This window comes from Malania oleifera, chromosome 8 (genome assembly GCF_029873635.1).
Source record: "Malania oleifera isolate guangnan ecotype guangnan chromosome 8, ASM2987363v1, whole genome shotgun sequence".
NCBI lineage: Eukaryota > Viridiplantae > Streptophyta > Magnoliopsida > Santalales > Ximeniaceae > Malania > Malania oleifera.
In genome coordinates, this window is record NC_080424.1 from 101,325,178 (window position 1) to 101,353,012 (window position 27,835).

A 27,835-nucleotide genomic window follows, 5' to 3' on the forward strand; every position below is an offset into this window, starting at 1 on the left:
CCCAAACTTCAAAAACGTATTTTTTCTAATGTGTCTGTTCGAGCGACCAAACCTCAGGTCAGTCACCCGAAACTCTCGGATTGTTCATTTTTTTACCGTGGTTAAGAGGGGTTAAACAAGGTTCATTTTTTTTAAAAATTTAATAATACCCTATGTGTCCCTAACGGTTATAAAATTTGGGAAGACTATAAATATGAGTTCATCTACTTGGATTAGTGAGTAATTAGCAATTTGATTACCAAAAATTTCCTGTAAAATTTCCTAAACCCTATTTCTTCATACACATCATATGCACTCATATACTACCATTCTCTTGAGAAATCAAAGCCTTGTGAGTGTTTATTAATTGTTCTAGTGTGCTAAAAACCCTCATTGATTTATTGTATATTTGATTTTCAGATTGAGGGTTTAGTTAGGTTTTTCAACCGATTTTATTTAATAAATCTATGTGTGGTAAAACCTTATAGCAAAGTCGGTCTTTGCATTATTATTGCAAGACTCATTGGGCTTGTATTTTTGGTAGTGCAAAAATATTTTTACAAGCTTATATTTGAATATCTCTTTGTGCCTATATATTAAGAAAATAATTTTTGAGATATTCTAAATTTCTCTTGGTACAAATCTTTGAAACCCTAAAATTGTGATTGAGATTTATCTTTACATAGTTTCAAACATTACCTTGTAGAAACACTGTTGTGCTTGATTTGAGATCATCACTATTTAGAGTGTTGATGCACATATTCACCATTGAGCTTATAGTTCTTACATTATTGGTGTGCATTGATTATACTGTGCTGAATCGGTACATAGTCTGCTATGTTGAGAAGCATATTTCTATGTACACAAAATATTATATTGTTTGTTGTATTCCAGGCATGGGCTTGAAGAGGGAGACTAGCCCAGGTGAATAGTCCCGGATTGGCTTTGACCCGGTTAGGAAAGCTGCGTGCACCTCCTGATAAGGTGTAGTTATAAGTTGAGGTCAGCCCCATTAATTGACCTGGTTGTAACCGATATTGCTCCACCCATTAATTGAGCATTAGTGGAATTCTCGGGCTTACGAGTTAGAGGCGAGGACGTAGGTAGTATTGGTCGAACCCTGATAACATATCATGTGTCTACTTTAATTTCCAGCACTTTACATTCCTGCACATGTATGTTATATTTAATATTCTGTGAATGCTGTGCATGACTTAATTTCTACACTTTACATTTATCTACGCATTTTGAATTGCATAGACAGACCCTAGGTTGTGTACATACTTCTGCTGGATAGTTTAACATAGGAGATAAACTTTTAAATTTCCAATTCACTCCCCCTCTTGGGAATACACCAAAGTCAATACTTTTCCTTGTAACGATGCCTTCTAAAGATAAACTAGGTGTTTAGGAGTGTGACATATTCGAGACCAATGACCTTTTGTTCCACACCTATAGCAAATATTGTCATTATTTTCCACTTTGTTATTTTGTTTAAAGCTTTCTTTATTCTTTGCTCATTTTCTTTGAGTCTTTTTAGCACCTTTGCTTTCGAACTTTGAAGGATGATCATCATGGGTCCAACAATTTTTCCTACCAGAACTCCTCTTACCACCACGACCTCGTCCATGACCTTGAGAAAAAGCCACATTCACTTCAGGGAATGGTGTTAAGCTAGTTGGACGAGATTGATGATTTTTCAAAAAAAGCTCATTATTTTGTTTAGTCACCAGTAAACAAGAAATTAGATCAAAATATTTTGTAAATCTACGCTCTCGATATTGCTGTTGTAGGAGCATATTCGATACATGAAAATTCAAATATGTTTTTTCTAACATATCATCATCAGTTTTTTTTTATCCACATAACTTCAATTGAGAGCTAATTTTGAACAAGACGGAATTATATTCACTTACAGTTTTAAAATCTTGCAGTCATAAGTATATCCAATCATATCAAGATTTTGGAAGAATTACCATTTTTTGGTATTCATATCTCTCCTTTAAGTTGTCCTAAAGGACTAATGGATCCTTAATAGTAAGGTACTCAACTTTCAATTATTCACGTGAATGGTGTCGAAAGAAAATCATTGCCTTTGCGCGATTTTGCAAGGATGCTTGATTTCCTTCTTCAATTATACTTCCCAGATTCATAGCATTAAGGTGGATCTCAGCATCAAGTACCCATGATAGATAATTTCTTCCAGAAATATCAAGGACAACGAATTCAAGGTTTGTGAGGTTTGACATCATAAAGTCACTTAGAATAATACCAATGAAACTTGCTATACTATTAGAGACTTGATCGTGCTGATAATGTATTGTAAATGAAATAAAAAGAGGAAAAAAAAAGTTTGGAGTTATAGAAATTCAACAGTCTAGTTCTTCAGGAACTAGATTGTTGACCATATAGGTCATTCCTAGTTTTGATAATGACAAATACTCTTTGTATTTGATGACTTTCAAGTTTGTGTGCAGGTTTATATTAGCAGATACACTAATGGCACATGAAGTAAAGCTTGAAGATCTTGAAGATCATTTTTATTGTATTTTATTATTATTTAATTCGGGTCTGTAATATTTAAATAGGAAAAGTCTGTTATATTTAATGCATATCATGCATATAGGAACTACAAAGCTCAAAAACCTTAGAACGACTCAAGGTCCCTACACAAAATCATGACCTTAGAAAGACCTAGGGATCACCCTTGGTCGACCGACAATAGATATTTTTAGTATCCTAAAGAAGACCTAGAGTGACCCTAGGACACTCATACATGCACATATATATATATATATATATATATATATAGTTATATGGAAAGGATGATCATATATGTGAAAAGAACCGAAATGCACTAAATATGCATCTTCGGTTGATCGAACCTCTCAAGCATATATTTGTTGGTCGACCAAACTAGGACTGAGTCAAAAATTTGACCACATCCTAGTCGACCGAGCCATGGCCAGTAAATTCCTCCCGGTCGACCGAACTCCTTATAAGTCGACACTTTGACCACTCGATCGACCGTGCCCAACTTGCATGTCAATGCCCTGGTTGACCAAGTTCCCGCATGTGGAATTCAACTGTCTAGTCGATCGAACTAGTTAGTTCAAAAGGTTCCTGGTCGACCGAACCGCACTAAAAAGAAAAATTGCCTTGGAACCTCCATGTCCTGTTGACCGAACTTGTAGTTCAATTTATACCCCGGTCAACCGATCTCTGCACTACTCGGTCAACCAAACTTCTTTCGGTCGACCGGTGCTCTCGAGTTGTCCCAATATATGATTAAAATATTTAAACAGGGTTAATTGTATTAAAATATATTAAAATATTTATAATTATTCCATATGTGTCCTGAACGGTTATATTTTTGGGAAGCTCTATATATACCCCCTCATTTGGAATAATTAGCATTAGATTAGCAAGATCATTAATGAAATATCCTCTCAAATTTAAAAAGCCTATTTTGTCAAACACAATCCAAAATACTCCTCTACTTCGCTTTCTTTGATCATCCAAGCCTAAAGAGAGTGTTTAGATTATTAGTTATCCTAAATAGTCCTATACTCTCATTAATATTTGTATTGTTTGATTTTTATTGAGAGTTTGGCTAGGGTTCTTCCCACGGATTTAACTTGATAAATCTTGTGCTAGGAAAACTCTTTAACTTGAGGATCTTTGCATTGTCATTGCAAGATTCCTTAAGTAATTATTTTTGTGTGCAAAATATTTTACAAAACTTGTTTTCAAACAACTCTTGTGCTTGATACAATTTGAGAAAATATTTTTTAGTTCGTTTGAATAATATTGCTAGCATCTTTGAAATACCAATCTGATATTGAGATTTCATATACTTTGCTTTCAAAGATTAACTTGTTTGAACACTCTTGTGCTTGACTAAGTATAATCATTATATTGAGTGTAGATTGCACATATACACCATTGAGCTTACAGTTCTTACATGTTTGGTGTGGATTGATTATTACTTGCGCATATTGTGGTACATAATCTTCTTAGTGTAAGAAGCATATTTCCATGTATGCAAAATAGTATTACACATTTGTTGTATTCCAAGCACAGGCATGAAGAGGGAGACTAGCCCTAGTAAATAGTCCTAGACTGGCTTAGACCCGGTTAGGAAAGTTAGGTGGGCCATCCTGGTAAGGCGTGTTGGTTGAGGTCAGTCCCTTAAATTAACCAAGTTGTAATCGGTGCCGCTCCACCCGTTAAGTGAGCCTTTAGTGGAATCTTCGGGTTTGCAAGTTAGAGGCAGAGAGATAGGCATAGTTAGCCAAACCCCAAGAACATATCTTGTGTGCACTGTTTATCTTTCTGCAATTTATATTTCTGCACATGTATGTTATAGTTGGTGAATGTTGTGCATGATTTTAATTTCTGCACGTTATATTCATTTGCGCATTTGGAACTGTATAGACAGACCCTAGGTTGCGAATATACTGCTATTAGATTAGCTAAACCTAGGAATCAATTTTAAAATTCCAATTCACCCCCCCCCCCCACCTCTTGGAAATACACCAAAGCTAACATAGATGTTGCTAATCATCTTATTATCTCATTTTGTTGTAAAGCATGTCCTTATATAGGCAAATACATTGGCATCCCAAAATTTAACCACATAATGAACCATTATTTGAGCATACCAAAAGTTGTAACCTATTATCTAGATAGTTATCCACATCAAAATACATGTTTTACAACAATATTTACATTTTATTTAACTTATAAATGTTACAAAGCTTTAAGTGGGTACAATGGCAACTCCATTGCTCATGTCCAACGAACCGATCTAATCAAGGTTCTAAATTTTTTTTCTAATTACACAAATATTATGCAAATTTGTCGATAACAATCAGTATATACAAGAAAAGTTGACACACAAGCAATATATTCTATATTCCTATTTTCTTGCACAAATTTAGCACTTACATATACATTTGATACTTGAAATTTCTTTCCATAACACAAATAACTAAGTTTACAATTCCATCTCTTTGATTACGTGAAAATGACTTATATATGTAACTTATGTTTGAAATAACCCAAGCATTTTTTTAATTATTCAAATTAAAATTGAACATTTTGGATTAAAAGTTGTATAAAACACAAACCCCTTTTATTTCATTCAAACACCCTTTTTAGGTTGCAACATCTTGATTTAAAAGAAGAAATTAGAAAAAAAAAAAAAAGAGGACAAAAGATACTTACCTCCCCTGAGATTTGGAAAAAAGACAAAGATCTCGCTTGAGATTTCAAAAATACCGCGAAGCTCCCATGAGGTTACAAAAATGTCACATACCTCCCTCGAGATTTGCTAAAAAGGCACAAGCTTCCCCTTAAAAAACTAATCTTTTTGTAAGATACAATGGAAGTTTTGTGTCTTTTTGGAAAATCTGAAGAGAGATCGTTGAAATTCATGAAACCTCAGGGAAGGTCCTTGAAATTTTTGAAACCTCAAGAGAGGCTATTGTCTTTTCACCAAACCTCAAATAAGGTCAATTTCTTTAACCCAAAAAAAAAAAAAAAAGAAGAAGTAGGATACGCACATTCATCTCAACATACGTACTAGATACTTATTAGCCAAAAGGTTAAGAGGAACTTTCTTGAGCATTGCAATGCCTGGAGCCACCTCCGTGTCGATGTCTTCTTCTTTCATCCCACTTGGCAGGTCCCAATCGAAGGAGTAAAGAAGATTGGCGAGTGTGAGTTCCACTGTCATAACTCCGAGATGCATACCAGGGCAACCTCTTCGGCCAGCCCCAAACGGTATTAATTCAAAATCTTGTCCTTTAAAGTCTATAGAACTGCCTAGGAATCTTTCAGGCAAGAACTCTTCTGGTTTTTCCCAAGACTCGGGATCCCTTGCTATGGCCCATGCATTTACATATACAATCGTCTTGGGTTGAATCTCATACCCATCAATAGTGCACTTTTCAATTGTTTCTCGAGGAACAAGCAAGGGAGCTATAGGGTGTACTCTCATTGTCTCTTTCACCACAGCTTTAAGGTAAGTTAGTTTAGAAAGATTATCTTCATCTATGAAATCTTCCTTTATTAAACTTCTAAGTTCTTCTTGTGCAGTCTTCATCACCCTAGGATTTTTCATTAACTCGGTCATTGCCCAAATTATAGTGCCTGCACTTGTGTCTGTTCCAGCAATAAACACATCCTGGAAAACAAGCAATAATAATAATTAGTATAGATTCATTATACTAGCAAGTTAGCATTTTAATAAAGGATCTGAATTTCGAATTAGCTATATGCAGATGTGTGCACACACATACCATGATCAATGCCTTGATTTGGTCAAAAGTGAGATTAGTTGTAAATAGTTGATCGCTTCTGAGTTGGAGTAAGATGTCGACAACATCTTCTTGCTCGAATCTCGACCTCTTTGGATTGAGGTGCTCATCAATAATTTCTTGGAAAATCAAATCCAATTCCCTAAAATTTTATCTAGCCTACCACATAGTCCAGTTAGTTTGTCCACCCAACCCAAAAATGAGAAATAGTCCGACAAAAAGAAGCTGCAGGCCAAGGCCTCAGCTTCATTGAGGATCTTGTGGAAGCTATTTCCTCCACATCCCTCGACATCCTTGTCCTCGTACCTTTTACCAAAGCAATTCTACAAATTATGTTGTTTGAAAGAGACATCAACATCTCACTCAAATTCACTTCTTGTTTAGGAGAAGAAAACGTAGAGATTTTATCGATGATGGCCAAGACCTCTTCTTCATGAACAGGCCGAAAGGATTGTACCCTCTTGGTACCAAAAAGATGAAGAACACAAAATTTTCTGATTTCCCTCCAGTAGTCACCATATTGGGCAAAAATCAAGCCCGAGCCATTGTAGGATAGTTTATGCTGGCCAAGCATGGAAGGCCTCCCGGAGAATGCGAGATCATGAGTTTTCAAGGCTTCTTTGGCCATTTTTGCAGAAGATATGACTATGACAGGCACAACACCAAGCCTCAACGACATAAGGGGACCATACTTCTTGGACAATTGGCACAGGTAGAGATGAGGGGTGGCGTTGTGTTTGATCAGCTGGTGCAAGTTGCCGATGAACGGAAGGCCGGGAGGACCTGGTGGAAGAAGCTGTCTCCTCTCCTCTGTTTTCCTATGCTCTTGCAGCAGCAGCAACAGAAAATAGAAGAGGAAGACAGAGATCAAGGCTAGAAGGAGAAGATGGAACTCCATACATGCGAGCATAGAGCTAGCTTAGGTTTGGCTGCTTGCAATCCTTGCATACATAACAATGGTGATCGTGGAGATCTTTAAATGGACATCTGGCTGGTGTACGTGTACTGAAGCCAGTTGCTGGGTAGCAAACAGTTATTTGAGTGGAAATTTGCAGATGCCAATTTTAATTTGTCATTTGGTATCAAAGTCTATCTTATTGCATCACCATCCAGCTTTAGTTTTCTATTTAAAATCCCACTTATTAATAGTTTGGTTTTAGACGGATTCATCTGCACACGTGATGTTTAATAAATGATGTCCACTCCTACATGCCCAGCCCATGATCCTATTTTTGTCCGTGCCCATGTTTCGATAGGGTTCAAAACACATACGTCAACTTTCTTTTCTTGTGGGGACTGGAACTAATGTGTAATTATTTTGGCATGCAGAGTAGTGATATGCTTGGGAAATTAGTACATCATTACATTGAGCCTTAACCCCCTTTAATAGAGGATGACACCTGCAGAATCTTCTGCCTCCTTTTCTAAATTTTCCAAAAAAGATTACCTTAAATGTAATTGTTTAACAAGCCAACCAGCCATAAACTGAGATGCTTGGAATTCCAATGCTGAGACTCCCACTATCACATAATTGCAAGATTCAGCTAAATATAGTTGTGGACTTCACATCATTGAATTTGGGACGTTGATGGAATTTAATTTTATATGAATTAAACATAAAGGGTAAATTTTGTATTCTGATTTTTGTCGCCTACGATTACTAAAAAGAGGTAGGGATTTCGATTCTCCAAGCACCTGCACACATGCACAAAGAAAAATTGGTTAGCTGTTAAAAGTAAATAAAGGAGAGTTGTTACCAAAATAACTGAAAATCATAAAATTAGATCTTTCAATTTTTAAGTAAATAGTTAAAAATTAGTAACAGAACTAGAAAACTGATAATATAAACAAATGCATTTTTATAATCTACTTCTTCAATGTCACAAAATAGAAACAATAACAAAAAACATCAACCTTATCAAGCAAACCCTAAATTTAGATATCAGTCTATCTTTTGACAAAGCCAAACGCGCTCCATTACTACATTCACTTAGAAAAAAAAACCGAAAAACAAAGAGTAGAGTAGTATACGGCAGCACAGTTGCTAGATGGGCCGCCATCTGCACAGTTGCTGTCATTTTCTCTGGGCCTATGTCACTGCACGGGCCACTTGTCAGGTCCATTTCATAACTATACCACTACCAATTTCTCTCCGGCCATTAACCATTACGCCCCTCCTCACATAGTGAAGTATTAATTTAATAGAATTTATGTTTTGGGGAGCACAATTTTACATCTTAAATTTAAATTTATATAAATTTAAATAAATTGTAATACAATTTTATATCATATCTTATCCAAATCTAAATTTAAAACATGTCTAAATATGCGGATGCCGTGAATTTATTTTAATGAATATATTTAATTTGATTTTTTAAGTATTTGAGTCTACATGCAGGCATGCATGTTCCCTTTTTAAACCTCAATTTCTTTCATATCTTTTTTATTTTTTATTTATAAAAAAAAATTATCATAATACTTTTATTTATTTTATTATCTTTTGTTTCTGTTATTGCTTACTAATTTTGATAAAAGCTGAGAAAAAAAATTATAAATTTGTGTTATTCTAACAATACGTTGCTATACTACTTTGATGAAGAGAATTAATTCTTGTGTATTATATAGTATATTTATATAAAAATTTAAATCAAGATTAAAATAAAAGGATCATTTGAATTTTAATCAAAAATATATCTATAAACTTTCTAAACTTTTAAAAAACATACATCATTTAAAGAATTAATTTTAACATTTTTTTAAATTATAGAATTGCTTTTGTAATCCTTAAATGTGAGTTGAAAAAAAATTATAATTAATTTGAATTTTTTATTATAATATATTTTAAATTTATACTCTTTTGCGGTTTTTTAATTATTTATTAATATTTTAAATTATTATTTAATTTAAAGATAAAAGTGAGCACGAATTTATTTCGCAAGTATTTGATAGAACCAGAGAGAAAAAAAAACAAATAGAAGAAAAAGTAAATAAAAATTTATTTCGCAATATGATTTAATTAAATTGAAAAGAAAAAAGAAGAGAAAAGATAAATAGAAAACTGTTATTAAATTAAATAATACTTATTTTCTTTTCTTATGCTTTAGGACCCGTAACAGCAAATAATGTATTAAATTATTAGCAGGAATAAAAACTGCAACAGTAAAGAAATTGAAAATAGGTTCCTCACTCCTTGCTATGAACAAATTAAACGTCATGCTGTAAAAGCTACATTTTGCTTTCTTAGCTAAACCAAGTTTGAAAAAAACGCAAATGAATGGATGTGTATTTAATTTATTGCCTCTAAAAAATTCAATTTATACAATTATTTACAAGTTCATGGCATGATTTAATTCATATGATGTAAATACTTACACATGAATTACATGTATCAATTCATACAAGATTATTATGATTAAATTCATACAAATATGTGCATATATTGTTATATCTTGCTACCATTCTTCACTATCCCAAATTGCATTATGTTTGAAATATGATAAAAGAACAGTGGAATGAAATTTTAAATAAAAATAATGATGAAATCAAGTGATAAATTTGATTTTATTTTATTTTCATGCACTAAACATTTTTTTTTATAAATAATAGTGAATAAGATCGTTTTGGACACACGACTAATCCCCTGTTGAATAGTCCCGGACTGGCTTAAACCCGGTTAGAAAAGTTAGGTGTGTCATCCTGGTAAGGCGTGTTGGTTGAGGTCAGCCCTTTGAATTGAATTGGTTGTAATCGGTGCCGCTCCACCGATTAAGTGGGTTTTAGTGGAATCTTTGTGCTGGTGTAGCCAAGGCGGGGACGTAGACAATTTGGCCGAATCTCGATAACATATTGTGTGTAATATTTACTCTTTGCACTTTACTTTTATTGCACGTGTATGTTTATTTGTTGATTATGCAGACTGACCCTAGGCTGTGTTATACTTTTGATAAAATCAACGGACCTAGGCGACAAATTTTAAAATCTCAATTCACTCCCTCCCCCCCCCTCTTAGGGTTGCACCAAAACTAACACAAGTCCTTTTGAACCTAAAGGTTCCGTTAACCAAGGCGTTGGGACTTCCCACGTGTCCGTTCGGTCGACTAGGGCCTTGGTATACATTTTAGGATGGTCGACCGATTGGTCAACATTTTGACCCCGGAGAGGTAGGATCAACCGAAGGGTTTCTTTGTGTTGGGGTTCGGTTCAATGAACACACCAATGTTGTCCATTTAATTTCTAACTCCATTTTAAAGGTACCCCTACTCACATATTTGTTAATTCTAAGTTATAGGGGGCTTTTTCATGCAATGCTTTGGGTCCTAAGGTCAGTTTAGGGTCTTTGAACTTATATCCTATCATGCATGACATGCAAATAATACAGTCCATTATTATAGATCCAAAATCTAAATACAATTACAATGAAAACAGAAATGTCTTCAATCTTCATGTTCTTCACTCAATGAGGTACACCAAAAGAATGTATACAATCCTTCTTGGCCTCTATGCTCCCTGTCCCTTATATGTGATCTTAATTGAAGACATGTGCACATACTAAATACACACATAAGTTCACAGTGTTTTGTCAGCATCAAAACAGAGATCGAACTCACATAGTCAACAGTCTCATTTGGTTCTTTTTCCTTATGCTCTAGTGCGGCTTCAGAAGAGTCTTTCTTTTCTTCCATCTAAACAATAGTAGTCGTTTCCGAAGTTCCGTTGTTTTCTTTATTCTGTAGTTCATTTTCTACAAAAATCACATCCCTGCTGACTACGACCTTGCGAGCAGTGGGATCCCAAAGGCGATGCCCCTTGACTCCATCAGCATAACCCAATAATATGCATTTCCTGGACTTTGGGTCCAGTTTAGTTCTTTCCTAGACATTATACATTACATATGCAAGACATCGAAATATGTGAAGAGAAGAATACTACGCTGGCTTACCAATCCACATCTCCATCGGTGTTTTCAAACCAACTACTGTTGACGGTGACCGATTTATCACATAACAAGCGATTCTGACTACTTCAGCCTAGAATGACTTGGCTAGATCTGTAGTCTTCAACATGGCTCTGGTCCTTTCCAATATGATTATGTTCAACCGCTCTGCTACGCAATTTTGTTGAGGTGTATGTACAACAATTAACTGCGTTTGAAAACCCTCTTGCTTGCAAAATGAAATAAAATTGCCGTCTTTATATTCTTCTCCATTATCTATCCTTAAACACTTGATTATTTTTTCCAAATTCAAGTTCCACCTGTGCTTTGAATTCTTTGAATACTAGAAACACATCTCACTTCCTCTTGATTGGATACACCCATAATCTCTTGGAGTAGTCATCAAAAAATGATAAAAAAAATGTGCTCCTCCTAGGGATGGAACTGGTGATTCCTATACATCATAATGAATCAAGTCTAGAATGTGTTTGCTTTTGGCAGTAGATCTTTCAAAATTTTAATCTATGTTGCTTACTTGTAACACAATACTCACAGAAAGGTAAACTTACTGATTTGAGTTCGGGAAGAAGATTACGTTCTAAAAGAATCTTCAGACCACGTTCAGACATGTGGCCAAGTTTGTGATGCCACATTATCGTTGATTCTTCCTGGGTTGATGCAACTGATGCATCTCCCTGTTGTATAGTATATCCCAGCAGTGCGTATAGATTTGCCACGATCTTTCTTGCCATCATCAATACAAGCACGCCTTTGACAACCTTCAAGATCCCATTTTCAATATGGGTCTTACAACTGAGGTCATCTAACTATCTAAGAGACAGTAAATTTTTCTTCAAGCCCTTCACATGTCGTACCCTTTGAATAGTGCGAATCATACCATCGTATATCTTTAGTTTGATATTACCAACACCAACAATCTCTAAGGCATGATTTTAACCCATGAATACAAATCCGCCTGAAACAGGTTTATAAAAGTGGAACCATTCTCGGGGAGAGGTCATGTGCCAGGTTGCTCCTGAATTCGTGATCCATACATCAGTGAGTTTTTTACCACCTTTAGAGATAGTTTCCACTTCGCAATATAGGATTTCTCCATAACTGGCGGTACTCACAGCGCATCCTTGAGAAGTGTTCTCCTCAGGAGCTTTCCCTGCATTCTTCTTCTTATGCCAAAAATCCTTCGAGATGTGCCCCCTTTTGCCATAATTGTAGCATTTAAAATTCTTCTTACTCCTTGACTTTGATCTACCATGATCGTGACTCCCACTAGAGCCAGGTTCTATTGATCGTCCTCTCGTCATCGATAGTGCTTCAACTTGTTAAGAGCTAGACGATCTGTCTTCCTTGTTTTTGCGCCTAGATTCCTCTCCCAAAATAGCCGCCGCAACATCATCGAAGACTAGATTATCTAACTAAATATTATTTGTAATGTCGATGATGAGTTGATCATACGAATATGGCAGACTTTGGAGTAGAAGCTCCACTCGTTTGGTTGGCTCAATCTTATGGCCTAACGTTGTCAGTTGGGAAAACAACCTATTAAGATTGTTGATATGGTCTGCAACTAATGTGGACTCACTTATTCGAAGAGTGTAGAGTTGCCTCTTTAAGAAAATCTTATTATGAAGTGACTTTACCGCATAGAGCTTTGTCAGTGCATCCCAAATTTCTTTTGCTGACTTCTTCCCTACAATGCTTGATAACACTGGATCTGCTGACGCTAGATGAAGATTAGCCATAGCCTTGTCATCCATCTCGTTCCATTTTTCATTAGTTATCCCTATTGGTCTGTCTCTTATTGCCGCTAAGCAATTTTCTTTTCTCAGGACCACCTTCATCTTCAATTTCCAAAGGGAGAAATTACCCCCATTGAACTTCTCAATTTCATACTTTGCTGCCATTGTAGTAGATAAAATCTGCTCCTCCACTAAATCGGTTTCCACTTTTTCACCGTGATCAATACCGTATACGTGAACAATATCGTAAATAAATGGAATTGTATACTCGAACAAATCATGTATACGTTCACAATACTGTAAAAGTATCCGATGACACGTTTGAATAATAACCATGAATGGTAACCCCAACCCAAAGGCCGTAACCCAGGGCTCTGATACCACTGTTAGGAAATTAAATGGGTAGGAATAGTATCACACAGTTAAAATAAGAAATGAGAAAATAAGAATTGACACCAAGATTTACGTGGAAAATCCTCAAACAAATCGAGAGAAAAACCACGGGCAAGAGTATAAGGAATCCACTATGAAAAATAATGATATAACTTCTCTTTAATTACAAGAGGAGAATAATGATATATCTCTCTTGAATTAGGAGTATACAAATCTCATTAGAAATAACAGGCTACAACAAAGACACTTTTTTAGGAGCGTACTTGATTTCTCTTTCTTTTAAGCTAGAGTTGGAGATGCTTGGGATGAATTGGAACTCCTAGTAGGCATCTCTATTTATAGTAGAGAGTACTGCTCACCTTTGTTAAATTTTCCTTTCTGCAACACACCTTTGTAGACTTAAGCAGCCACCTTTGTAGACTTGTGCAGTCACCTTTGTAGACTTGTGTGACCACCAAATAAATTGTACAACCACGATATAAATAGTACAACCACCATATGAATAGTACAACTCTTATGTTGGACATTGAATGTTAGAAATGACTTTACAGTTCAACATTTCACCCTCTTGGTGCTGAAAAGATGCAGGACACATATTTTTCTCATCTCCCTCCAATAATCACTGTAGGGAACGAACATCAAGTCGCAGCCGTTGTATGATATTTTCTGTTGGCCGAGCAAGGCTGGTCGGCCAGCGAATGCGAGGTCGTGGGTCTTCATGACTTCTTTGGCCATTCTTGTGAAGGAAACCACGAGGGTTGAGATGCGGCCCAACCTCAGGGACATGAGGGGCTGTGCTTATTGAACAGCTGTCGCAGGCGGCGGTGAAGGGGGAAGCTGCCGAGTAGTAGATGGTGGAAGTTGCCGATGAAGGGGAGGGCGAAGGGGCCCGGAGGGAGGGCGGTGCTGCCGCTGACGCTGCTGACGGCTGATCTGCTCATTGTTTGTGATCAGTTTAAGAAAGTGGAAGAGGAAGATGGAGATGATGAGAGGTGGCAAAAGAAGAAGCAACGACTCCATTAATGTTCTCTAGCAGAGGTTGTAGGATGATGATGCTCAATTAAGTTGGTGTCATTGTTTTTTTTGGCCATAGTAGTGACTTTTATCATATCGGATTTGGATTGAACTCTGGTGTGGTTCAATTTGTCTTCTTCTGGTTAACTATTGTCTTGCGACTACGTATGTTCATCAATCCAGGAAAAGGAGAAAAATGCATTACGGGTTCCATTTTTCCACGATGCTTTTAATGATTTTTGAAGGGACGACTCTTGATTGGTATCAGAGGACACGTACTCCTTCCACTCCCATCCATACATACATATATATATATATTCCATCATACTTCCAACCTACTTAGATTCTATGGAAGATTAGATGGTATAAATAATAAAGATATGATCACTATTATTTCATCAATATTTATACCAAATGTTGTATATATACTTTTTAAAAACAGTAAATGACATGCACCTAAATTTTTTATGTCATAATTTAAAAATTAATAACTACATTTATTTCTATTATCATATATAATTTTTTTACTACATTTATTTCTATTATCATATATAATTTTTTTATAGTTAAAGCTTGTTAGGAGTATTTAAAAATCAGGTTAAAAGTAAATATACAATGTAAAATTTCTTACACGATAATTCATATTATGGTAACTTTTTTCTCTCCATGCTTTGTTTTTGTTTTTTTTTTCTTTTTGGTATATGTGCCTCCTCTAAGTGCTATCAATGTTGTGATGACCTTGTGGTCGCTTTTTCCTTTTTTTTAAAAAAAAAAATTTAAAACTTTTTATTGTATACCCAACATAAACAATTCAAATCAATTTCATTATTAAGTAGTTCCAAGTTTGTGTTTAAGTTATATATATATATACACAACACATATTTGTGTTGTCTTTTAAATCAAGTGTATGTTGATTCGGTACTCATTTGTTAGCATGAGTGTGTGCTTTATATTGTTTTGAGAGGTTAAACAAAAAATATCTTACGTACTTAGATTTGTTAAAACTCCATTTTGATGTCTCTTCTTTTTCCATATTCATTTTAGATATTTTATTTTGGTGGACTTTAGCAACAAAAATGATAAAATACAATTTCTAGTATGATAAACCTTTGAAAATTCAAAATACCAAATTTGACTTTTGTACTTCTAAAAGCACAAAGGCCAAACTATGGTAGCCCTAGGTGACAAAAATCCAAATACCAAATTTACCCTCCATCTTTAATTTAGAGAAAATTAAAATTTTGCTCTTGTCCCAAATTCTATAATGTAAAGTCTGTCCATCTTCTTTTCTGACTATTCATCTTCCTTTCTCCCTATTCGTCTTCTTTTTCGACTATTCATCTTCCTTTCTCCCTATTCGTCTTCTTTTCCTACTATTGATGGCCTCCTGCAGCTGTTTAGTTGGATCTCGTTATTATGAGCGATAGTCGAAGTTTCACCGTCAAAATTCCAAGCATCCCAAATTTATAGCCTATTGACTTGGTGGATAATTGCTTTTAAGTTGATCTTTTTAGAAAATTGAGAGAGGGAGGAGAAGGTTCTGTGTGTGTCATTTTCTCTCAAAGGGGGTTAAGGCCCAAGGCCTATTCATTATGATTTTGTATTTCTATCGAGATCTTGATAACTTCAACAATACTATTTCAGTTTAGAGGTGAACCCTCTATAAAAAGTGAATGTGCAAAGTGGGGTTGTGGATCATGTCACAGATAGGTCGGCCTTCGAGCAATCCAAAGTCATTGAAAGATAAGGAAGAAAAGTCGCACTTATTCTGCTATGAGTGTTGTTTCCTTCAATCAATGAAGAATTTTTTTTAAGTTTACTGTATTTGAAATTGATAAAATCATGAGTTTAAGTAACAACATAGAGATTCCAAGCACGTTAAAGTTGTGATGTATATATAGCAAGGTTCATATTTTTTTCCTTTTGGATTCTCTCTCGTGTGTGCACACACACACACACACACACCACACCACACCACACATGCACACATACACACACTCCCTCTTACCATGCTATCATTAAAAAAAGAAAAAAAAACCATGTGCGGATGGATGAAATTAGAAACACAACTTTGAACTATTCACTTCAATAAGAAGCTTCACATTATTTGTGAAAGTACATATAGATTTATAAACATACCCATAAATTATTATAATAGTACATATGAATACATTTGCAAATCCTTCATTTTTTTTTTTTTAATTATAACTATTGTATAATTGTCATATAGGAGTATGAGAATTGGGTACATACACCAATTATCTTTGTTGTGTTTGGTGGCTCATATTCTTGAGTCGTCAACATACACAAGGAAGAAAAGGCATAGTTAAATCAGCAATGAGGGAAACCGTTGACAGTTTGGGTGAAATCTCAAAATGTCTGCTCTTGGTATCTTTCCGTCGAAGTAATCGTCGACGGCTGTCTGAATGTTGATGAGACAGTTTGCTCTCGGTATCTCAAACCGTCAACGGCTTGCTTGAAACTGTCGACGATTTAGCTTGGGACAGCGAGACTACTTTCAAATTTTGAATGTGAGCGTCAGTGTGGTTGGAGGGAAACCTTCGAAGTATTTATAAATATACCATTATAGGTATATTTTCATAGAGAGGAAATGAAGAATATCATTGTAAGAAGTATTGTATTGTGTTCTTTGACACATATATGGTGAAACCTTTGCCGATTGCTCCCATGGATGTAGGCATTGTCGAACCACGTAATTCTTTGCGTTGTTGTTCTTGCTTTCATATATACTGCTTGTGTGTGTTCCATATTTGTCCTTCATTGTTGTTGCGTTAAATTTTCGCTATGCAAAATCCGAGTTTATTCACAACAATTGGTATTAGAGCACTTGTTGTTTTGGCATCAAGTACTTCGTCTACAAAATTTGATGTTGTCAAATTTAATGGAACCAAAAACTTTGGTTTATGGTAGAGAAGAGTGAAAGATTTGCTTGTGCAGTAAAGGATGGTGAAGGCATTGTATGATGTTCAACCAAAAGGTATGGATGAGGCTAATTGGAAAGAATTAGAGGCAAATGTTATTGCTACAATACAATTGTGTTTGACCAATGAAGTTGCTTTATCACGTCATGAAGCAAGATTCTCCTATGGTTGTTTGGTAAAAACTTGAAAGCCGGTACATGTTCAAATCTCTTACTAACAAACTTTTTCTTAGCAACGTCTTTATTGTCTTAAGATGGTGAAAGGTTCAAACCTAAACCAACACATCAATGCATTTAATCAAATCACAAGTGATTTAATGTGGGTTGATGTGAAATTTGAAGAGGATGATAAGACGTTGATGCTACTGAATTCCTTGCCAATGACTCACATGTATGAGAACCTAGTTACCACTCTAACATGGGGGAAGGAGACTCTAAACTTGGAAGAGGTGACAAGTGTGTTGTTAAGGTTACATCAAAGGATGAAAGTATGCAATGAAAATTCACACGAAGGACTTGTGGTGAAAGGTAACCATGATTGTGGGAGAGGAAAATTCATAAATGGATCGAGTCAAAAATCCTGAACTCAATCCAAGAAGAAAAAGGATATTCGGAGTTATAAGTGCGGTATAAAGGAGCACATTAAACCAGAATGTCCAAATTGGAAGAAAGGAAATGCTAAAAAACTTGAAAGGATTTCAAAATCAGCAAATGTAGTTCAAGAAGAAAATTCAGTTTGCAGTGATGATGATGTACTTTCAGTTTCGTTGGGATCGAATCATCTCATGAACTTGTGGATCCTAGTTAGACTCGGCATGTTTTTACCATATGACTTCAAATAAGGAGTGGTTCAGCACTTACTGGTTGGTAAATTCAAGTTCAATTCTGATGGGAAATGATGTCTCTTGTAAAATTATTGGCAAAGGAAGTATTAAAATTAAAATGTTTGATGGGGGTGTAAGAACCTTGAGGTTATTGGTGAAGGATCAAAACCATCACTATTAATCAAAAAATCGTACTAATAGTATTAGTTTCGGTTTTAAAATAGTCGTTATAATTGCCGTTAGTAAAACTTATTAGTGACGCTATGACGGATTACTACAAGCATCACTAATAATAGAGTAATAGTGACAGATTATCACCGTCACTAAAACCCTAATACCGTCATTATAAATTATACATCGGTTCGGCTTAAATTCGTCACTAATAGTAGACTAATAGTAACGAATTTGGAAACCGTCACTAAAAGTTGAGTATTAGTGAAGGTTTCAAAATCGTCACTAATAGTGAAGTATTAGCGACGAATATAAAATTTTCACTAATACTTGGGCTTTAGTAGAGTATTAGTAAAAGTTTCAAAATCGTCACTAATAGTAGAGTAGTAATGACGAATTTAAAATCTTCACTAATACTTTGGTTTTAGTAATGATTTTGAAATTCGTCACTAATACTGTACTATTAGTGAAGGTTTTGAAACATTTACTGATACTCTACTAGTAGTGATGATTTTTAAATTCATCACTATTAGTTTACTATTAAATTTTTTTAAAGAATTAATTCTCGTAAAAATTTGTAATTACATTTTCCTATACATAACATTAAACCACAATTACTAAAAAATTCATATATCATTCAAATTTATAAATAATTTAAATTCATATTCAAATACATTATACAAATTTAAATTCAAATACAGAAATTTCATCTGTTTAGATAAAAAAAACTCCAAAACTGCATCTGATTGTAGCATGACGTTGTGTTGATATCGTGACAGCTGCAAACCCTACAAATTAAGGATTATAAAAAACATTAGTATACGATTTTTGAACATATATGTATACGTACTATAAGTATCAATGATTTGATAGCAAAATAATCGAACATTCGGACATAATTAAAAAAAAAATGATACAATTTAAAATAGCTAAGAGTTTTATATAATAAGCATTAAATAATGTAATGTGTTCATGCTTCTCACAAATAATCTATATAAGAATATAGTTTTATGAAGAAATAGAATGTGATGTTCACGATTTACATGACTTTCTTAGGACTCAAAAACAAATATAATAATTAAATAATGCAAATGAGCCATGTAGGTGGTGTCAAAAAACTAAAGAAAAGAAAAGAAAAGAAAAGAACTCATGGAAGTATCTAATGCAATTCTATATTTGTTGAATAGCAACAACTTTTTCTTGGTAAACTTTAATATGCCTTAGAATATAACCATCCTTTTTCTACAAGCTATAATATCTGTATATAGTGACTATTACAATACCACTTTATTCCATTCTGCAAACCAAACATAACTTAAGTTCATCTACAATTTGGTGCTCATAGCTAAAACCAAATAGCATAATGTCATCAAAAAAATTCCTGGGACATTGGACAACACTCTAATTATATAGTTTCAAATCGAAAGAGTTAACTAAAAAATAAAACAATCAAGAGAACTTACAAAAGCTTTAATTGCAGGGCGATAAACGATCATCTCATACATATAGCAGCCTGAAAAATAAGAAACAAATTAAACTGAAAATTCAAATAATTGTAACTATCATAGATACGCCACAGAAAACACATACCAAGTGACCAAATATCATATTTGAAGCCATGTGGAATATCTGTAAGGAGTTCAGGACACATGTTTGACTAGCATGCAATATATAATAAGTTCTTAAACATCAGTTCATTAAAGATGAAGTTCAAAAATAAAACAATAAAACAATATATTAGAATAAGAGACATATAGTAAGTGTTTCATTTCAAGCATTCAACATTCTATAAAGGATTTTCACTCATCCTTTTAAAAAATTTTTTATCAAAATCATTTCTGATTTCATTTTTTAGAAAGGTTTAACAAAATTTCAGCAGCATACCAACTGTAATTTGAACAATTTCCTAAAAGAATTTGACTTGAAAATGAGTTTATATATATATAGAAGGGCATGCGAGAATCCTAGATTCACTACCAGTATGCAATACACAAATCTGTATCAGCCATGTAGATGACATTTATACTACCAGTATCAACTCAATCTAGTATATTCACAAGATATTCAATGAACACATAATAGTTGTGACTAGCATACGATATAATAAGCTCTTAAGCATCAGTTCATTAGAGATGAAGTTCAAAAATAAAACAGTATGTTAGAATAAGAGCTATATAGCTAATATTTCATTTCAAGCATGCAACATTCTATAAAGGATTTTCATTTATTCTTTCAGAAACATTTTTAGCAAAATCATTTCACTCATCCTTTCAATCATTTTTAGTATCATCTTCAATAATTTCTTTGGCTTGCTATACACTATGACATATTTTCACTCTTCGTTTATTAAGATTAAGGAAAAGACCTCATATATAGCTAGTAGAACCAAATTCATAACAATGGGAGATTCAAACCCTAAACTAGCATGCCACGAATTTTATTTTATTTTGTTTTAGTGAACTCGATCTTTGATAAAACCTCAATCTCAAAAATAAAGAAGACTTAAATTCATAGATTACAACAGTCAACAAAGATCCCAACACCAATTCCTTATTGTTCCTTATATGAAAATTCCATATAAAGATTTGTGATTTTCGCTCAATTCACAAACAATCCATATTATGATTAGAATTAACTAGATAAGAAATCCTACTAAAGAAAAAGACAATTGTTGCAATGAGGGTGAGGGGCAAACATTACAAAGGTGATGGAAATGGTGAAGAAAAAACCTAAATAAATAAATAGCCATATGCAACCTAATAGGTAACCAAAATGAACTTAGTCCTCGTTTCAGAGCACTTAAAAAAAGCACTTATAACACTTATCACTCAAAATAAGCACTCTTGTAAAAAAAAAGTGGCCTTTGTTTATACGACAACAAACACTTATTGCAGAATATATCAAAGTTACTCATACCTTGCGCACTCCGGTTAAAATTTCAAAGATGCCTAGACAATTCCATATTATGAACCATTCATTTCTTTTTCAATGTGTTATCTTCTTCACATGCGTAAGGGGTTGCAAACTGTAAATTGTACGTCTGCTTGGATTTCAGAAGGAGCAAGGAATATAAGGAGGTTCAAAAATACTTAATTTTTTCAAAAATTGATTTGCATTGTTGGTATCTTGAGCTTCATCTTTCCCTCATAGGCTCATACTTTCCAAGACCCACATAAATGCTAATTATACCAAGTAATATTAAATTTAGATTACAGAATGTACCGATTTCATATTATTACTATGAAACCTCATAATGACAAATATGTTGCAGAATCAAACTACCTTTTACATACCTTCTAATAAGAGGAGGATCCGCCTACATCATCTAGACGAGATTGGTGTATCATTTGTTCGAGCTGCGCTTGCCTGTTAATAAGGAACTCCAACTTGGCTTCAAAGTTGGACACCTTCTCTTTTAGCTGCCAGTTCTCCAAGCCATAGTTGGACACCATATCTTTCAACTACTGGTTCTCCAAGCTATAGTTGGACACCGTATCATTCAATTGCTGGTTCTCCATTTCCATCGTCTGCATTCACTGAACCTCCTAACCCACTCGAGACTTGGTGGCTTGACACGCTCGTTCAAACTCAGCACAAGACACCGCACTCGTAGAAGATGATGATGTTGGGGCAATGTATCCACTCCTAAGACCTTTCACCCAGGCCCCCCGCTCGTTCCCCAAGCACTTGAGTAAAGATCTCACAATCCGTCAATGGCTGACTCCCCTCTAGAATGGGTGCCTCCCTCAGCTCGAGCATCTTCGCCTATTTTCAGTCTTGAAAATGATAAAAATGAAGAAATAAGAATACAACTTCAACGTTTTGAATAAAAATAATGAACTAAAAAATAGATTTGGCTTACATGTTTGCTCTGCGCAGCTTGGCACCACTCCCCTAATCACCATAGGTGTGTTCTCTGACACAAATCAGAAATCGGCTCCTCTATGCTAGTCTCGGGATCATGATACATTATCATATAAAATATCATTAATATTAATTCGGTGGTGTAAACATAAATAACACTCATTAGATAATGGTCAGATAGTTTTATAGAAGTTACCATTCGATGATTGATGAATAACCTCGACCCACTGCAATGCGTCGTAGGAAGTTTGTTGCAGTTCTCAGCATTTTTTTCGCATATAGTCTACGAAAAAGATATAATGACTTTTTATTAGTCACATCAATATGAAAAAGTAGTTATTATAATAGAAACATATTACCTAATAGTGTGGGTAGCAAAAATGGCAACACACCACCTCCCAATCCATTTGGGTTATCTTATCGTATGGGTGCGCTTTTTCCTAATCACCCATCACCCTAAAATGTTCGTGCATTTTGGCGCGATAAGTCTTATATTTGTTGCAGAGCTGCACGTTGACCGCCCTTTTTACATGGTCGACATGGAGAATGTCCATATCAAACTCTTCTTGTATATGAAATACAGTTAGAATGTTAGACAGATATTTGGCTAGTATATAAAAAGTAAAAAAAAAAAAGTTTGGAATTACTTACCAATATGCACCTGTACAGCACCATGCGTTGAGCCTCGGTCACCTACGGCTAATTAAATGCGGTGACTAGAGCATATTGTCGGCATATAATACCAAGCTCCCGGGTCCAAGCTTTGCACCAAATGCAGCCAAGCGGGGCCATGAAGCCTGGAGGAATGTCAATTCGTATCTGCTCCCCAGTCCTGTGTAGGTGCTTATGTAGCTCGGTGTTCTTTGCTACACCACGACCTGACCTTGTCGTTTGTGCTATAGAGGTCGATGCTGAAAGAAGAGTTAAAAAACAATATTTTATTCATACACGTGAACGACCATCAATAGTTTTATTCTAAATAAATTACTTGTAACCTTGCCAATGCTGCTCATTATGGTGTGCAACTCACCCTGGGTTTAATCCCCAGCTGATGGATCCATGTCTGGCCGGGGTCCCGAGGGCTAAGATGGTAATGGTGGCACATAAGGACCAACGTCCTCCTCCGGTCTCGAGGATGTTGGATCATCTACCAGTGACAATGTAGTCGAAAGACTGGACTGAAGTTGGCCTCGACAACCTCCTGGAGCCATGTTTGCAAAATATTATACAAGTAAATATAAGAAAATTGGATATTATATGGATCCATAATAAATATATTTCTAGTAGAATACACATGTCAGATACATGGTGACAACATAACATGGGTACCTAAACCTATACGTCCTCAATATCGATATCATCCTCACTTTCTAGAGTGTCTTCCTCTTCACTACAGTACTCAACCAAAGTTTTATCTTCCCCATCAGTTTCATCATCGTTGATGAAGTCAACGTGTACATATTATTCAATTCTAATATCAGCAGTCCCTAAGTGTTCTGCCGTCGCACCAACCCTATTCAATGGTATAGGATTGGCTCCTTCCTCGACAACATTGAAAGCAGATTGCATTGCTGCACTAATAGATGGTTGATCTTCTTAGTAAGCCTCATCGCTGACACTTTTCTCCCCATCTATGACTTCTTTAATATCATACGAACATCGAGGAGGAATTTTTTGAGCCACATCCCATTCACCCTTTAATTTTGTTTCCTTAAGGTAGAACACTTGTTATGCCTGCATTGCTAGCACAAAGGAGTCATTTCGATACCATGTTTTACTAAAATTGATACTGGTAAAGTAGGTATCCGTGTTTATCCCACTCTTTTTATTGCCAATGCCCCACCATGTACACTTGAACATGTGGACAAGTCTGTTAGCTCCATACTGAAGCTCTATAATGTCATCCAAGATACCAAAGTAGTTAATTTCTTCATCTCTTTTTGTGCCTAGCACTACAACCCCACAATTTTGGGTTCTTCTATGCAGTTTGAGTGATTTTGTATGAAATCATAAGTCATTGACAATACAACTGCTGTAGTTGTTCACTCATTGATTCGGGCCACATACCAACGCGTACAAATCTTTAGTCACCGTTGGTTCTTTATTATAATACATCACTTTTATCTATTAATTAGAAATAAGTTTATATGAGTAAACCATCAGTATTAAAAATATACATTGCTTACAAATCACATAAAATTTTTTACTTACACGACTCCCAAACCAATTGACAAATTCCTTCTTATGTCTTTCATCAACATTTCTTTCATTTTGGGCCAAAAGTTCAGCTTTATGTTCACTATATGCAATAATATTACATGTTAATGTCAACTAAGTATACATACATGCATACATATATACATACATACATACATATATATATATATATATATATTTATGCATATGTAAATACAATGCAAAGTAAGGAGTTTGGAACCATGTACTCGACATATGGAACAATTTCATCACATTTATTAAGGATGTAAAAATGCGCCTTTCGTAGGTCGTCCATATCAATGAAATCGTAAATCTGTGCACCAAACGGCCAAACACTTCCTCGAAATATAGAGATGTTAGGTTCTTCATCTTCAGCATTAATAGCATGAACTTCTGCATTTCGCTCATCACGAGTGAACCTTATCTCAATATCATGTAGATACATTGAACAAAATGCAAGACATTCATTGTCAATGTATGCCTCAATGATTGAACCTTTCGACCATGCCTTATTGCACACATATCCCTTCAAAGTGGACAAGAACCTGTGAATTTTACATAGCATTAGTGACTTCTATGTACAAAGAAAGTGAGGAAATCACGTGAACATTGTAGAAGAACTTTATAATTTACCTCTCAATAGGATACATCCAACGATATTGCATATCGGTCCTCCAATTATGGCCTCCCTTGGTAAATGGACGGCTAGGTGGACCATCACATTGAAGAATGCTGGCAAAAATATGTTCTCCAACTTGCATAGTATGAGCACGATGTCCTCCTTTAACCGTTCAAGTACATTTACGCTCAATTTCTTGGAGCACAACTGTCGGAAGAAGATCTCCAACTCAATTAGCACTGAGCGGACATTATCAATCAAGTGTCCACGAAGGAAAACAGGTAGAACCCATTGCAAAAGGACGTGACAGTCATGACTTTTCATTCCTACAATCTTCCCTTCCTTCGTGCTTATGCATCGAGCTATGTTTGATGCATATCCATCAGGGAACTCCACGGATTTCAACCATTCGAAGAAATTATTATTCTCATCCTTTGAAAATGTGTAACAGGCTAATGGCATGAGAAGTTTGTCCCTGTCATGAATCAAATGCAACTCAGGTCGTATTCTCATATCTTCCATATCCCAGCTAGCATTCGCGGTGTCCTTTATCTTCCCATTTATATCCAACAATGTACAAATGACATTCTTACAAATTTTTTCTTTGAGGTGCATGACATCCAAGTTGTGGCATAGTGGAAGATCTTTCCAGTATGGCAACTCGAAGAAGATGCTTCTCTTTGTCCAATTCAACTTCCACTCAGCACATTTTATTTTCCTACTAGTCGGTGGTTTCCCAAATTTCACATCTTTGATCAACCTGAGCTGGTTTAATATCTCTTTCCCACTTAGTCGCTTTGGCTGCAACCTTCGTTCAGGTTTTCCATTCAAGCTTTTGATGCCACGAGTCCCCCAAGGATGTCCAGGTTGTGCAAAACGACATTAACACATAAAGCATAACTTGCGTCCATGCTTCAAGGATAAGGACCCAACATCCTTATTACAAAATGAGCACGCTAAGTAACATTTTATGCTCCAACCTGATAAGTTGCCATAAGTTGGGAAATCATTAATTGTCTACAACACTGCAGCATGCATCCGAAATGTTGTCCCGATTTCCACATCGAATGTCTCTACTCCTTTCTCACATAGTTTTTTCAACTCGTTAATTAATGAATGAAGGTAAACATCAATATCATTACCAGGTACCCTCGGTCCGGGAATAAGTAAAGACATATAAACTACAAAAAAACTGATTTTTAGTGACGAAAGTATTAGTGATGATTTTAGTAGCCGTCACTAATACTTTCTTTACTAAAAACTACACGGTAAACAATTTTTGCGCGAAAATTTTTCCAGGAAAATATTAGTGACGATTCTAGGGTATTAGTGACAGATTAAATATGTCACTAAAAGTTACTTATTAGTGACGATTAACTAACCATCACTACTAATATTTATGAAAATATAAAATAAAAAAAAAATTAGTTAAGGGTATTAGTGACGGATTTGGAGACCCGTCACTAATAATAGGGTATTAGTGACGATTTTGAAACCATCACTAATAGTGTTTTTATTTAAAATATATATAAAAAATATTAGTTAAGGGAATTAGTGACACATTAGGAGACCCGTCACTAATAGTTTTTTTATTTAAAAAATTAAAAACAAATTTAGTTAAGGGTATTAGTGACGGATTGGGAGACCCGTCACTAATAATAGGGTATTAGTGACAGTTTTGAAACTGTCATTAATAGTGTTTTTACTTTAAAATATATATAAAAAAATTAGTTAAGGGTATTAGTGACGAATTGGGAGACACATCACTAATAATAGGGTATTAGTGATGATTTTGAAACTGTCACAAATAGTATTTTTATTTAAAAAATATTTAAAAAAATTTAATTAAGGGTATTAGTGACAGATTGGGAGACTCGTAACTAATAATAGGGTATTAGTGATGGTTTTGAAACTGTCACTAATAGTGTTTTTATTTAAAAAAATATTAAAAAAAAAATTAGTTAAGGGTATTAGTGACGGATTGGGAGACCCGTCACTAATAATAGGATATTAGTGACGGATTAGGAGACCCATCACTAATAATAGGATATTAGTGACGGTTTCAAAACCGTCACTAATAGCGTTTTTATTTAAAAAATATTAAAAAAAATTTAATTAAGGGTATTAGTGATGGATTGAGAGACCCATCACTAATAATAGGGTATTAGTGACGGTTTTGAAACCGTCACTAATAGTTTTTTTATTTAAAAAATATATAAAAAAAAAATTAGTTAAGGGTTTTAGTGACGGATTGGGAGACCCGTCACTAATAATAAGGATTAGTGAAGGTTTTAAAATCGTCACTAATAGTGTTTTTATTTAAAAAATATAAAAAAATTTTAGTTAAGGGTATTAGTGACGGTTTTGAAACCGTCACTGATGCTTAAAATCTAAAATCCCTCCCTAATTAACCTGTATCTGTGCCCGTCCCTCCTTAAAATCTGAAATCCCCAAATTTCCTTCTCCCTCCTGCCGTTTCCCTCCTCCTTCCTGCGCCTCCCTCCTCACTCCTGCCCCTCCCTCCTCACTCCTTAAGCTATCCCCACAGCGTCTCCGCCTGTAGCCGCCACCCACAGCGTCTCCGCCCGTCACCGCTGCCCATAGCGTCTCCACCTGTCTCCTCCACACTTGCTTCTTCTTGGTTGTTTCCTTCCTGCTTCAATTCTCCTAACTGCATTTTCTAACCTTTTTCTCCTACATCATCATTCTCCTACTTTCCTTACATCCTACATTTGCCTCTATATTCACTCGCAGATTCTGAACTCTTTCTGTCTTTCTGTCTCCAAACATCAGAATTCAC

The 27,835-nt window shown here is 35.1% G+C and overlaps 1 protein-coding gene across 1 annotated transcript; it reads right to left on the bottom strand.

The window, feature by feature from the left end:
- Positions 1 to 5,094: 5,094 nt before the first annotated feature.
- On the bottom strand, positions 5,095 to 7,212 carry LOC131162265 (cytochrome P450 71A9-like). Its single transcript, XM_058118571.1, is given in 4 exon segments — positions 5,095 to 6,169; positions 6,285 to 6,451; positions 6,454 to 6,624; positions 6,627 to 7,212. Coding segments are annotated over 4 exon segments (1,545 nt in total). The 3' UTR covers positions 5,095 to 5,548.
- Between the last annotated feature and the right edge of the window lie 20,623 nt (positions 7,213 to 27,835).